General features: G+C 48.9%; 1 protein-coding gene across 1 annotated transcript in view; it reads left to right on the forward strand.

Moving 5' to 3' along the window:
- The window catches only part of LOC135907865 (diacylglycerol O-acyltransferase 1-like), a 237705-nt gene that overhangs the window by 85042 nt on the left and 138062 nt on the right, over positions 1–14601 (forward strand). The window contains exon 2 of the mRNA XM_065439624.1: positions 12013–12100. Within this exon, the coding sequence (XP_065295696.1) occupies positions 12013–12100 (88 nt within the window). The remainder of the gene's footprint in view (positions 1–12012; positions 12101–14601) is intronic.

Raw genomic sequence — 14601 nt, forward strand, 5'->3', positions numbered from 1 at the left:
TTTCCCATCCACTTTCTGGGGTATCTGTACGGAGTGCTTGGGCGGTGATTCTTTTTTTACCATCCCCACTGGGTGCATTTCTATATCCATCCTAGACTTGTCGTGGCTTCCGACCTTGCCTGTAGTCCTCTTTATCAAGGAACGCTGGCTTAGCTAGGAAAGGGAGCGCTCAGTCACTTCGGGAAGGTCCAAGTCCATGTAGAGATCGGAGTCTAGGGGGCGATCCAGTTCCCCAGAGGTGAGGCAACCACCAGCCCTTCAACAGAGGCAGAAGAAAATGAAACAAGCTAATAAAGAAATCGAGGTGAGCTGGGCAGCAATGGCCTCCCAACCCAAACCAGACAACACACTTTCTGCCCAACTAGCGCAACTAAGAAGAGAATTAGAAATGGCAAGAGTCAGATTAGGCGATTTGGACAGAGAAAACAGGAAGTTTAAAAAGTAGGTACAAAAACCCGCGATTCACCAGTTACTCCCTCAATCCAATAACACAGCGACGGAGAACTCTAGCAGTGCCAAGACCGCACAAGAGACACCAGTCACGGAGGCAACGGTAAAACACTTGATAGACGCGATAGTCCCCCACTTGACAGAGTACATTGATCGGAAATTCGCAGAGCGAGACGAGAAGATAGACAAGGAAACACAAGCCGTACAAATTGAGTGCAGGCAAAAAAGAATCGGAAAACAAACAACGGCCTCTACTATTAGAGAAAGGGCAGAAAAGACCTATAAGAGATCCGTACTGCACACCTTCGGACAGGACTCAGTAAGTCATGGCTAGACGCCCCAGGGGCCTTAGGGCAACCACAGAGGTCTGGCAGTGGAACTGCAGTGGCTTACGGCGTAGAAAGGGAGTGCTAGAGCAGCTGGTGAAGTCCCAACGGATACCACCGACCGCCATAGCACTCCAGGAAGTGGGAACCGTACCAAGGATGCAGGGCTACGAAACATATACAGCCTCAGAAGAACACAGGGTAGCAATGCTAATACACAGATCCGTAACGGAAATCAAACGCGATACCGGTGCCGATACGGGCACCCCCCCCCTCCCCCCTATTAGTCGAAGTTCTGTGCAAGGGCCCAAGACTACATGGTGTTTTTCTCCCAAACGTCTATAGCACCCACCCACCCCCCCCCCTCCCCCACCATAGGGCAGTGGATTTTACCGAGATAACAGAAGGAGCGCTTACAAAAGCGCACACCAGACCACTACTATTTGCCGGCGATGTCAGTGCATGTGACCGGGCATAGGGCTACCCCAACCAAGACGTCAAGGAAAGACAGGTTGTAGAACTTATGGACAAGTGGGACCTGCAACTACTCACGGACCCCACAATCCCAACAAAAATAGGGAATCGCGCACCGACAGACGCTGGTCCCGATCTAACAAGGAGAAGGAATCTCCTGTTCGCGATGCGGCTGAACACTCTCAACAACCTAGGAAGTGATCACTACATACTCAGCATCTCCTTAAAAACCCGCAAAATTATAAAGCACATTTGCACCGCCGAAGTCACGAATTGGCATGCATACAGGCAATGCACAGCAGATGCGCATCTCGACATAAAAACCTTGCACGAGTGGTGTGATAACCTCCGCAGGCAGAAAAAGTGGTCACCAAAAAGGTGGCCACCACGTAGGAAGCTCCAGGCGTCGATCCGCATCTGCTCCACCTTTGGAAAGCCTGCAAACGGTGGAAGAGGCAGAAGCTAAATAGGAAGCTGAAAATCCACATTGCTGAAATCGTAAAGGAGGCAGAAGACTATGCCCTAGAATTGGCTGAAGGCGATTGTAAGAAATTCTGCGACAGTCTGGACGGAACGCTGAGTACTAGCAAAACCTGGCGAGCCACCACAGACCCGACCAAAACTAAGGGCGAAAATAATAAGGCGCTAGAACTTATAAGGCGCTCCATAGGTATGCAGGCGTGGAGGAGGAAATCCTGGCCGAGGTGGAGGAGAAATGCTTTGGAGGAGGCATTTCACCTCTTCCTTATGACGCAGAATATCAAGGAAACCCAAACATGCGTTGGACGCCCCCATTAGCGAACTCGAGGTCCGCGCAGCCATCGGGTGCATGACAAAGAATACGGCAGCGGTAGCGGACAAAATCACCAACGCAATGATCAGAAATATTAGCGACTGCTCGATCACGGCCTTTACAATGTTTATAAACGAGCACTGGGCCCAAGGCGCTATCACACAACAGTGGAAACATGTCCAGGTAGCCCTAATCCCGAAGCCCGGCAAGAAATTGAAGGTAGCAAACCTGCGCCCATCTCCCTCACGCCGTGTCTAGGCAACTTATACGAGATGGTGATAAACAAACGGCTGCAGGACCATCTCGAAAACAATGACCTAATGCCACACAACACCTAAGGCCCCACCTCCCAGCTCAGGACGTCCTCCTCCAGCTGAAAGAAGCGGTGCTGATACAACCCACAGCAGGAAGCGAGCACGTTGTCATGGCAGTCGACATAAAAGGCGCCTTTGACGACGTGAGCCATCAGGGGATCCTGGACGGTCTCACTGACACAAAATGCGGGAATGAGTCTACAAATACGTAAGGCCTTCCTGAATCATCGCACGGTTGAAATTAAGATCGGCACCTTAGAGTCAAGATTAATACAAGTTCCACATCGCGGAACACCACAGGGGGCAGTAATCTTTCTCCAACCGTCTTCAACGTGACCATGCTAGGCCTAGCTAGGACACTCCAGAACCAGCCGTGCATACGATCCGTCATGTATGTATACGGTCCGCCATGGTTTGGACGGCCACAGGCTCGCTGGGGCAAAAGGAGAGACCGCAGGAAGCTGCAAGCCTCATCGAGGCATACGTAACGGAACGCAGCATGCAGTGCGCCCCACAGAAATCAGAGCTAACGAGGATACGGAAAGGCGAGGGCAGCCGATCGGTCCCGATGGACACAACACAAATTAGAGGTCTACATGGCTGGGATAAAGGTACAGGAGAAAACCACCAGCCGCATCCTGGGCATGTGGCTTCAGTCAAATCAAAGATGCACCTTAAACCTCAACCGCATTCAGACATCCGTAAAACAGGTGCCAAGAATGATCAGAAAGGTAACCAGTACAAAGATTGGCAAGGGAGAAAACGACACAATTCGGCTTGTCAAAAGTCTGGTCGAAAGTAGAATTCTGTACAGTCTTCCCTACCACAACTTGCTAAAGGCGGATACAGACTCCATTGAAACCTGTCTGCGGGGAGCTTACACAACGGCACTGCAGCTCCTCCGAGCGGCCTCAGCGGAACTCCTTATGGCCCTTGGGGTCTCGAATACATTCGACGAACTCATGGGGGCACAGCTCAATGTGCAAAAGCTAAGGCTCACCCAGTCAACAACGGGACGAGACATCCTACGCTGACTGAGTTTCCGAGACTGCGCAGAAAAGGAGGCCGACCTCGCAACCGCTCAGAGAGAAAATTGCCGTTGCTCCAATCTCAAAAGGGATGGACCCCGTGCTAAACCCGGGACGCAGAGAAGCTATGGTCACACAACAAGAAAACATACGAGGCCAGGAGGAACACATACTACACTAACGCCAGCGTACACAGAACACGTACACCATGTTTTACAACAGTGATAGATGGCATTTACAGAGAAGTAACGAGCACCACAGCGCGGGCCTACAACATCTGCGAGGTCGAGGAGACCGTCATCGGTACGGCTATTGCGGCGCACACGAACACAAGTGAAGAAGCCCACATCCTGACGGACACCATGCAGACGTGTAGAAACTACCGGAACGGTAGGATCTGCATGGCAGCTGCCAAGACAATAAATAAAACCAAGGACCTTGCTGCAATCACTCATCTGGTCATACTGGCATCGGGGAAAATGAACTCGCCCATGTAGTGGTCACTGCGCACGCAACATACCAGTGGCGCCCCGACATTGAGGCGAGCATCGAACCCGAACCAGTAGACTGGAGCCGATCGGCAATCCTTGAATATTACAAAAGGGCTCGAATTCAATTCGCCCCGCTCCATCAGAAGCTAAGGAAAGCGGTGCAAATCACTTGGAGCAGGTTGCAACCCAAAATTTGCCCGCATCTACATCTTCTACACAAAATAAAGAGCGATATCCAGATGAGTGCCCGTGGTGTGGAGCCGAGCCCATGCTGGACCGTGCACATCACGTGGTAATGCGCCAAGGCTCCTCGAGACAACACTCACGAAACCACAACGCGAGAGGGATGGGAGGCCTTGCTCTCCAGCTCGGAAGAGGCAGCCAAGAGGGCTGCCACACTCTAGGCAAGCCGCAGAGACGAAGCCAGCGGAACCCTAGAATAGGGTCCCCGACAAGCTTGAAGGCCGCTCGTCCTATTTTCTACAATAAATGTTTGCTGCTACTACAGCTACTGTCTTGGCATCTAATTAACAGTGGTATTTGAATGAACAAATCTCACGCTCGTAACATGCGAGCAGATAATAACAACCATGCAGCTTCAAAAGCAATTATATCCCACAGCTGTATTCGGGTCCCGGGAAGATATATTTTAAAGAGAGCATGGTCCATTCAGACGCTTCTTTACTCCACGTTTCGGCCGGAGGACCGTTCTTTATCCAAAGGAGGTGAGTAAATATTGTGAGTAAACGTCGAGTAACGAAACCTCTCAATGGACCAGGCTCTCTTTCTTTAAATAAGTTGTCCAACAAGCAAAGACCCGTTCACTTAATGACATAATTATTCTCGCTTTAAATGTAACCACGCGCGCGGCTGCGAGATGGGTTATATGTGGCTCTGCGTTGTTCTAATTATTCTCCTTACACCACACATTTCCAAACAGCTGTGCCAGCTCGTAAATAGCATTTTGCAGCTGGCTGCAGTCGCGTGTCAAATCGAAATTGCCGACTGCGGTGCACTTACCTCGTGCTAGCCTTCCTGGCTGGGCGGAATGAAAGTACTTCCGTATACAGATGCGGCGAAGCGTAAGCCCCAACTGGGGCGAGGATAAAGCAAGCTTCTTTTAACAAACTGATTGGTGCGGTTTAAATTCCCATACCAAGGAATGTTTTATGAGCGACGCCGTAGTGTTCATCTCCGGATTAATTTTAGCCACCTTGGGGTTCTTTAACGTGCACTCAAAGCTCGGTACACGAGCGTTTTTTCACGCTGCACCCCATCTGGAATACCTGGAATTGAACTCGCGCTCAGCAGCAGAGCGCCTTCAAATCAGTGGCCGACTGCAGCTTTAAAGCGTGAGCATGTTATTATGACGTGTGCGCCATGAAATTATCCTATACAGTAGCGCACTACAGTGGTACGATATACGTGCCACTGTGCGTGCGTGCATGTGTACTATAAACGCGCGAATTTAATCTTATATTGCCCTGCATTTTTGTTTCCGGTGTATGAGTCATAATCAGAGACGGATAGCTCATGTCGGCCGACTTGCCTGGGAATGTCTCAGTAGATCTGAATGTCGGTTACTCTGAATGTATGGACTGCTTTCAGGCCACCTTAAAAATACTTAAGGATATGTAGAAGAAAGTGCGTCTTTTGTCGGATGAATTAAACGCAACTTCTTTCTTATACCAGAAAAAGAACCCGCAGTTCTTGTTCCTCTAAGCCATATGACGCATACCTATTGGAGTATATATGTAGGTAGGCTTAAATGGATTCCAACTGTTGAAGTCGGAAGCAGCACACATCTAGCGTCTACGGTTCGCTAATATGAGAAATTGAAATTTTCTTTTCAAAGTGAATAAATAAGAATGAAAAAAAAATCGGCAGACACACTTAACGCTGCTTACGTGTGGGAATGCGAAAGCATATTGCCGTTTGCAGACCTCGGAACGCCATGAACGCGCTCTTGTTTTACACTAATGACGTGGCGCCTGCTCCTCCCTATTGGCTGTGCCGTCACGTGTCCAATGACGTTAGCACTAGGCACACCTTCAGTCTACCAGAACCGTGGAGCTGTCGGGGAAGCCTGGTCCTCTCGCACCACAGAGACCCGGCTTTGCTTCGCGCCCAGACCGAAACTTACCAAATTTATCGTTCTTGCAACGAGCGTCAGCGGTGTAAACGACCACAGCGAAAGGTGAAAGAGCGAACGCGGCGCGGGTATGGAAGACGCGAGCCGCTAACGGCGGAGACCAATGAGAACGTGCGTGCGTCAGTGACGTTTGTGCGGGGAAAATGGTGTCATGCGGACTTCATAGGACCCGCACAACCGCTCGATGCGCGCCTCGTCTCAGCCGGACCGCTCGTTTCGTACTATCGTCTTCTCACTCCACTCGCGCCTCTTTGGATTGCTTGGTCTCGTTCGCGCTTGTTTCGATTGTCATGGTTTACGATCGTTTTGTAATCTGATTGTATGCGCGACGCGAATTGTGTAGTACTTTCTGGCACCAGTGATTACACTGTAACATTCGACGAGTCATGTATAAAAGCCAACGTGCTTGACCTGCAGATCAGATTTTCGACGATCGCCGACTCTGCTACATGTATCTCTCAAATTCTTCGCCTCAGTATTCGCGAAATCACAACAGGTATAGAGCTGCGCTCAAATTTCGCGTTAGGGAGTATCGTAATCGTCGGTGAATTTTTTCTTGCGTGTTTTTGCTCTTTGCGCCGTAGGATATTTTTGGTACCATCTGTCGGTCATGCCGTCATCGCCGACGGATTTTCGCGTAATGGGGCATTTAATGCTTTCGCATTAAAGAGATGCCTAGCGCGCCAACAAAGACATAAAAGAGTGGGGAAAAGACGAAACATCCCCATCGAACGCGAGTCGCTGCATAAACTATATGCTATTTATAGCACATGTCCGTACTTACATGTAAAAAATCGTAGTTTCGCCCGAAAGGCGAAGCATCGATTGTGATAGCAAATTAGTCCACAGCTGTACGAAGTAAGCATAGTAGCGTTTATCGGCCATGTAGACTAGTAAACATAGGCATACTAACTAAACGAACAAGCGTAGTGTCACGCGCGCACAAGTAAACATGAACACATCTCGCTCGATGAGCACGGAAACTCGCTGTCAAAACGCTGCAGTGAGGAAACGCGGCAGCAGCAGCGAGCGAATTGAATTTCCTGCAGCTGCTCGCATCAACGTGAACTAAGTCGCAAAACACAGCGCAGCGCGGACTCTGCACTTGTCGCAGATGGCTTTCAAGATAAATAGGGCCGCCCGGGCGGCCCGAAGTAGAGCGCGCCGTCCTCCCAACCCTCCCCCCCCCCTCCCTTGGAGCCTTGCGCGCGACGGAAGTCGGCGCGATTCCTCCCCGCTTTCCTCCGTTGCGTGCGCGAGATTGAGCCGCCATCGTAGGTTCACCCTCGCACGCTTTCACTCACACATACAGCATACGGCGCGCGGCGACGATTTTATCGCCCTTGGACTTTATACGGAACCTCATGGCGATGGCGAAGGCATATATTCGCCTAGAGTGTCCATATATTTGCTATCGCAAAAATAAAAAAAAAGTCGTTCACTGCACTAAAAACTGTCCTTTCAAGGCCACTAACTGGTCACCGTTCAAGTATTGTCTAAAGCGAATATGGAGGATTTGCCAGAGGCCTAAATTTGTAGCGTAGTTGTTTGTTGGGCATACGTATAGGGGCGCAGTCGAGCAACACGCGGACCGTGTTCCTGTCCGCCACTCCACACGCACACGATGCGGAGCTTGCACGTGGAAATTGTGAGAACTGGCCAGAAAGCGGGTGACTTAAGCAAAAATACATGTGAAGTTCTCCTTGAAGGCACTAGAAACTAATGTTAACAGATTTCAGTCCTGCTTTTGGGTTAAAAATAAATCTTGACTACAGTTACTCATTTATTCTCTTAACTCAATTATTGCGAACAGCAATTTTAAGCCCTGGGATAGAGCGAAGATATTGGATATTTAGAAGTGAGGTGTTCTGGCACTTGCTCAATTTCATCCGCGATGTAGATGTGCAGAGTAAATAGCGAGCCGTGTGGGTGGGCTAGCAGGTTCAAGTGGATGGGTGGCGCGCAGCATATTGCGTCCCGTCGGTGGATACGCGTCCTCGCCGTTAGTCTTACCGAAATGTGTTATGGCGGGCTCTGCTATATCCCAATTAATAAGTGGCGTTCCGACAAAGCAATTGCCGGTCGCCTTTGTAGGGCGACCGGCAATAGCAACACTCCTCCGGCTATAGAAACACTCTTCCTCAGCTGGCTACGCTTAGACAATCCCACATGATCTCGAGAAAAACCCCCGCTATCCCTGGAAAACTTCTCGCGAACTCCTGTGCCATGTGAAGTACTGCAATCTCGACGGAAATAATGGGAGACGTCTGCGCCATCTGAAGCGTGCAGTTTGCATGCAGCCGCAGGCGCTCACTGTCCGCCCGTCTGCGTATACTGCCAAGCATGACATGGAAGACTTATGTCCAGTTAGCGAGCACTTCACAAGGCCGCTGAGTTCGCTTTTATTCCTGATGCAGTTTCCTTTTTTTTTTGCGCATGCGTTGTATACGAGCCCGTGCATCCTGCGGGAAACGCGCGCAGCGCAATGTGAACGACGGTGGAACGAAGGAATACCGCGCTGGCACTGCACGTGCACCAATGCAGTGCAATGCACGATGCGGTGGCTCTCGAGCGCAGCAGCTTGGGCGCGCCGTAAGTTGTCTAAGTCAGATCCATGTAGGCAGGGCCGCAAAGTTCTGTATAAGTGTGTGATTCACCGTTTCAACTACAGTTGTATAAAGTTTTACGTCAACGAAAAGCGTAATATCCGCTACCTTGTTTGTTCGGTAGATAAACAATTTTTACAACAGCCTCCATTCGAGATTAATACGTGCCCGAATGATTCACTATTATTAAATCATCAGGAAACGCCTATCATAACTGTGATACATGCAGCTGCACCATCCGGACCAGGAGTCGTAACAGGAAGGCGCTCCACAGCCGAATTCTTCTGGTGCGACGAAGTTTCTTTGAAATACTCAGAAGGGCGTAGTGCAGTGGGAGAAAAATCCGCATTGTAAACCGGTTCTCCAATCCCTCGGATATTTCTTGTACATTTCCTTTAATTTCGTTCCATGTTAAAACCAATGAGTACACATTAACTTCATGAGAAGTCCTTTTTAAGTTCGAGAAAAATGAGAGGCGCCATTCTGTTAACAGATTGTGCAATAAAATGTATGTCAAGTGCTGCTGTCATCGTTAGCTTTTAAGAGCGTTAGTTTAAATGCCTGCGTGAGAAGCTTATAATCACCGTTTTCTGTGGCACCGATCACGAAGTTTTCTCCCTTGTCGTTTTCCGTCGCTTCTAGAATCGTCGATTATCATCTTGCCACGTGTAACTACAATTGCTACTTTTAGAAAGACTGCACCGCAAAGTTAGCTTTTCTGCGTGATGGCTGCAAATAGAGCAAATGCTGCAATATTTTCATTCATGAGAAAATTGGTATAACGACGCAACAGCTGTGTGCAAACACCCTTTAAAACGGATAGATCCCAAAGAATTCAACAGACATCGAAGGTGACCGGGATATGGTCGCTGCTCGTTGCATTATCAGTTTACTTTGCTAAGACGATAGTACAGGATCAGGACCGGTACATCCATGCTATGGAGAACGACCTCGAGGGTGATGAAATTGATCGCTTTATTGTAGAACTTTGGAAATATTCGTGCTCTTACTGTCACCAGTGAATATCACTTTTTGTGCTTTTGTTTTGCTTGCCCTTCGAAAAGGAGTTGCCGGCGCCAATAAGGGCGCCAACCTCTCCTTTCGTTTCATATTAATAAATAAAAGTGCTGAAGTTAATTTGGTTAATAAATTTCTTCAACTGTGGCTGTAGTTTAGCGTCTCCTAGACCACCACAGCATTGGCATACCATTGGTCCGCCTTTTCGTGGACATTCAAATGTAACCTTTACCCGCCGTGGTAGCTTAGTGGCTATGGTGTCGGGATCGATTCCCGGCCACGGTGGCCACATTTCGATGGGGGCGAAGTACGAAAACACCCGTGTACTTAGATTTAAGTGCACGTAAAGAACCCTAGGTGGTCAAAATTTCCGGAGTTCCTCACTATACGGCGTGCCTCAGAATCATATCGTGGTTTTGGCACGTAAAACCCCATGATTAATTTTATTTTATTTTTTTAATGTAACGTTTCTACGCGCTTCGAATAAACGAAATGCGGACTCTCCGGGAGACACGGCGAGCCAACTGCCGAGGACTGTGCTGAAAAGTGGCGCATATGATGCCCATTGTAGTAAGCATCATCGCAGCGTATTAGATATGCTGATCCGGTCTCTCCATATGGTTAGCAATGCAGGTGCGTCCACGCTTGCTTGATAGCGCGTGCGGTTTACTGCATTGCACAGTGAAAACAACGGTTTAAGTGACATGCGAAATGATGAAATTCATCGAGCGCTTATATATCACTTGGCATTCTCTATCATGCCTGTTATGAACAGTTTTGCGGTGCATCAATTAGGTTATAGAGCAAATAAAGCGCTTCATCGACTTCGATATAGGAGATGTTTGTAGTACATAAATACTATTAAATAAATATCCAGTTACTTCCATACCTGAGGTAAGATGCGTACGCAACTGAATCTCATAAACTTGAGAACTTACAATGTTTTCGAAACTTCCTGCCTCACTTGCACTTTCCACACCGACCAAGCGTTCTTTATTTATCTTTCAGGGTAATTATTTACACTCTAAGAACAGTTTACACCCTTTGGCTTGCCCCTTCTGCCACACAAAAATAATCTTCATCTGCCTTGATGCGTTTCCTTTCTTTATCGCTGCAAGCCCGGAACTTTCCAGTGACGAACGGCACGCGCATTATCAGAAGGGGCACTCCAAAGGGTGTAAACTGTTCTATGCTGATAACGCGCGTGCCGTTCGTTACTGGAAAGTGCTGGGCTCGCAGCGATAAAGAAAGGAAACGCATCAAGGCAGATGAAGATTATTTTTGTGTGGCAGAAGGGGCAAGCCAAAGGGTGTAAACTGTTCTTACACTCTAAAAACTGTTTGCACCCTTTGGGGTGTATATTTGTCCCACAACAATAATCGTCATCTGCCTTGCTTGCGTTTCCTTTCTTGAAAACTCGGCGCTCGCCACTTTCCTGTCGAGAATGCTGCGTCACACTGATAACGCGCATGCCGTTCGTGACTGGGAAGTACCGGGCTCGCAGCGTTAAAGAAAGGAAACGTGGGCAAAACAGATGACGATTATTGTTGTGGGACAAATATACACCCCAAAGGGTGCAACTGTTTTTAGAGTGTAGAGTGTAGGGTCTCGTATGACTTTAGATGAACTGGCGCCTGCTCTTCTTGAACCGCTAAAGCATAGAATAAAAACAGGAACAACGCAATACAGGACGAGCGAGTAAAGAGCACAGGACAGCGCTCTGTCCTGTGCTCTTTACTCGCTCGTCCTGTGTTGCGCTGTTCTTGTCTTTATCCTGAAGATGAACCAACCAGCCCCTTTGACCAGACCGCTAAAACATGTCCATCTTGCTCAAGATTTCCACCCGGGCGTTCTGAGCCAGTCGTGTGTTCTCGTCTCGTCCTGGTTCCTTTGGCGCTACTGTTTTTTTTTTCTTCTCGGCCATAAACAAACTCGCCCAACAAAACGTTTTACTAAGCTACAGTTCTCGAAACTGTCGCTCCGAAAACGCGAGCAGGAAGTGACGAACGGCATGCAGCGCTACCGTGGCCCCTAGCGGCCGCTGGCACGTATTCGGGACGCGTGCCCGGTCTCGCCGTCGCGGGGAGGCGTGCCGATACCGAAACCAGCCCGCCGAGCAAGCAGCTGCGCAGGCTGTCCCGCGGCGCGTGTTGATCGGTTAGGCGGCCTTCGCGAGAGCAGCTGCGCGCAGCGTGCGTTTTCCTGTTCAAGTAGTGTGTGTGCGTCGAAGCGACGGATGGAGAAGTGTAACGAGCTTCCGCGCGTAGCCGAGTCGTCCGTCGTGGGGACGGCTGCGAACATGCAGGCCACCGATGGGTCCGAGCAACTGACGAAAGGCTCCCCAACTCTTCTCTTACGCAGGATTCACAAGCCATGCGACTCTTTATTCAGCAGTTCCCGCGGATGGACCAACTACCGTGGGCTCTTCAACTTTTGCATCATACTGCTGGTAAGCCCCCGTCTCTATTTCTTTTATTTTCAAACGTGCGACGTTGGCACGTGGAGCGAGGAGTTTGTCGTCTGTCTCGCGCGCGCGCTGCGGAAGCGCGGCGCTTGATGATGACACACACTGCAAGAGGGGGAAACGGATGCGCATTCGTGCTGGAGAAGGCGCGCCGCCGCGTGACGAAAGTTTGGTGAGCTATCCGCCCGCGCATTCACCGGCCGGTTGCGCATCCTCTACCACGTTATGCAGAAGTTCGCGAGTGGGTCCTTTTGTATAATCGTTAACCGACGCTTCATGAAGATTTTGGTCGCATGCGTACGTTAAGTCCAACCAGAGTCTTTCAAAGCTTTGAAAGACTCTGGTCAGACGAATCGCACGCCCCGAAACTTCACCACACAGCACAGACGATGTGCGCGTATTAACTGCGCCCGTCGTTTCACCTTAAGAATTCGAAAAAGGTTCCCCACGTGCGCTTGCACGTGCGCGTACGCATCCATAGAAAATGATTGACGTGTTTGGTCCGTGTTTACTTTCGAGAACATCACCTAACATTCACTGCTTCTTTCTTGTTATTTTTCGTGTAGTTTTTACTCGGACGACTTCATTTTTTTTTCCCAGCCGCTCGTCCCTTTCCGTTCGCTGTTCTACACGGTAGGATTTTATTTACATAATTTGTGTTTCTCTAACCGCCTTTCTACGTCTTCCTGTCTATTTCGTTCTCTGAACTTTTTGATGGTTAAACAAAAAGCACTATCAAAATAAGTAAGTTGTGACTCCATTGCGTAAGTATATAGGTTTTCGCTGATATAATACTTGCCGGTCACACCTCGTCATAAATTAGTGAGCATTGATGTTAAGCTTTCTTGTCCGTTTGTTTTTTAACATTTAGTAGACACTGCACACGGATTAATACTTCAGAAATTGTTGTATATTTTTTTCTTGCTTGATGAACGTAGCTTAAAGTGTACGGTGCCACTTTTAGCGGAACTTCAATGCACTATAGTGTACGCAGTTGAGACACTCCTCTGATGGCATTTTGGTTGTGTAAGAGCACCAGCTCTGGCCCTGGCTGGTTACCGAGCCTCTTTGCCGCCCAAGTGGCTGAGCGGCTGTGACGTCCTGATGCGTTGCACCGCGATGTTGGTTTAGAATTCCGGCGTCGGCATATCCGACGAGAGGAAAAAACAAAAGCCGCCGTCTACCATGACTTGTAGAAAAACAGTGATCAAAATTAATCCCGAGCTGGTTACCATGGGTGAAGTCAGTCAAGAAACGTCGCGCCCTTCGTCACCACTGCAAACATCGCAGTAACCACGCCAGTCCGCTTCCACTGTCGCATCATCTAGGCACTACATCGATGCGTCGGAGGGAAGTACATCGAGGCACTCGCAGGCCATGTAACTTTCTTACCGCCCCGCCCTTGCTGGCCCAGCGTTACGTTTTGGAGACACCAGCAGCCCTTGAACGAAATAAGTGTTACATGGATGAAATACGTGTTTTTGTTTTCTTTTTTATGTACGCGGCGTTGAAATGCCTTAATAGCACAGGGTATGTAAATTCGTAAGAGATTGTGCAGAACGCTATATATTGCACAGAATTAAAGAACCGTTAAGAAGCTTTGGGGCTATGGCACAAAGTGTGGGAGTCCTTAACATTTTCGTAATGTCGGTGTTACTTTGTTCGTGCATGAGAAAAGAAGCGGTGCATTAGTACGCAACCTTGCGCGGCGATTGCATACTCTATTACATGCCTCAGTATGCTACTGTGGCTACTATGTGCTACTATGTGGTGCTACTATGTGGCTACGCAACCTTGCGCTGCGATTGCATACTCTATTACATGCCTCTGTATGCTACTGTAGCCATTATGTGATGCGACCCGTGTTTGTAGTAGTGCCGGAAACATCACTCATCACAAGTAATACGGCGTTGAGTTGCTTGGAAACTAATATCTGCCGGCGCGTCACGGTTTTCAAGTTGTGTCGCTTTCGACGCCCGTCGTATATTACGGTACAGCTGCTATAAGACGGGCGCAGACTGAAGTTTTGTATTAAATTTTTTTTGTATACGCGCTGAAAGGAGCTCTCGGGTGAACTCTGAATCAACATTCGCGCATTACTCACCAGTTCTCGCAGTTCAGTTATTTTATCGCGCACATATTGATCACCGTGTTCAAGGTGCGCTTGAAGTTGAGAAACGCCACTCTCTTTCTTTTGACACACACTGCACTTTTGTAAGGAAGGAGTATATCTGCTTTGCAATGAAGTTATCGGGCGAAATGCTAAGCAGGGACGACTGAACTGCGAAGGAAACCAGGGCAGCGCTTGTCTTCCTTCTTGCTTTATTTTGTCGGTGTCTAGTGACCTCGCTGTATCTCAACTCCAACAGAACACCAACCCTTGCCCTAACGATTCTTGCAGTGCAGACAACAAAATAACGGTAACGGTGCTCCGTTTTCTCTGTATGTCTGCCAACGCCCGTTACATCGAGCTGCTGGGGGTTGTT

Source organism: Dermacentor albipictus, chromosome 1 (assembly GCF_038994185.2).
Source record: "Dermacentor albipictus isolate Rhodes 1998 colony chromosome 1, USDA_Dalb.pri_finalv2, whole genome shotgun sequence".
In the NCBI taxonomy this organism is placed as follows: domain Eukaryota; kingdom Metazoa; phylum Arthropoda; class Arachnida; order Ixodida; family Ixodidae; genus Dermacentor; species Dermacentor albipictus.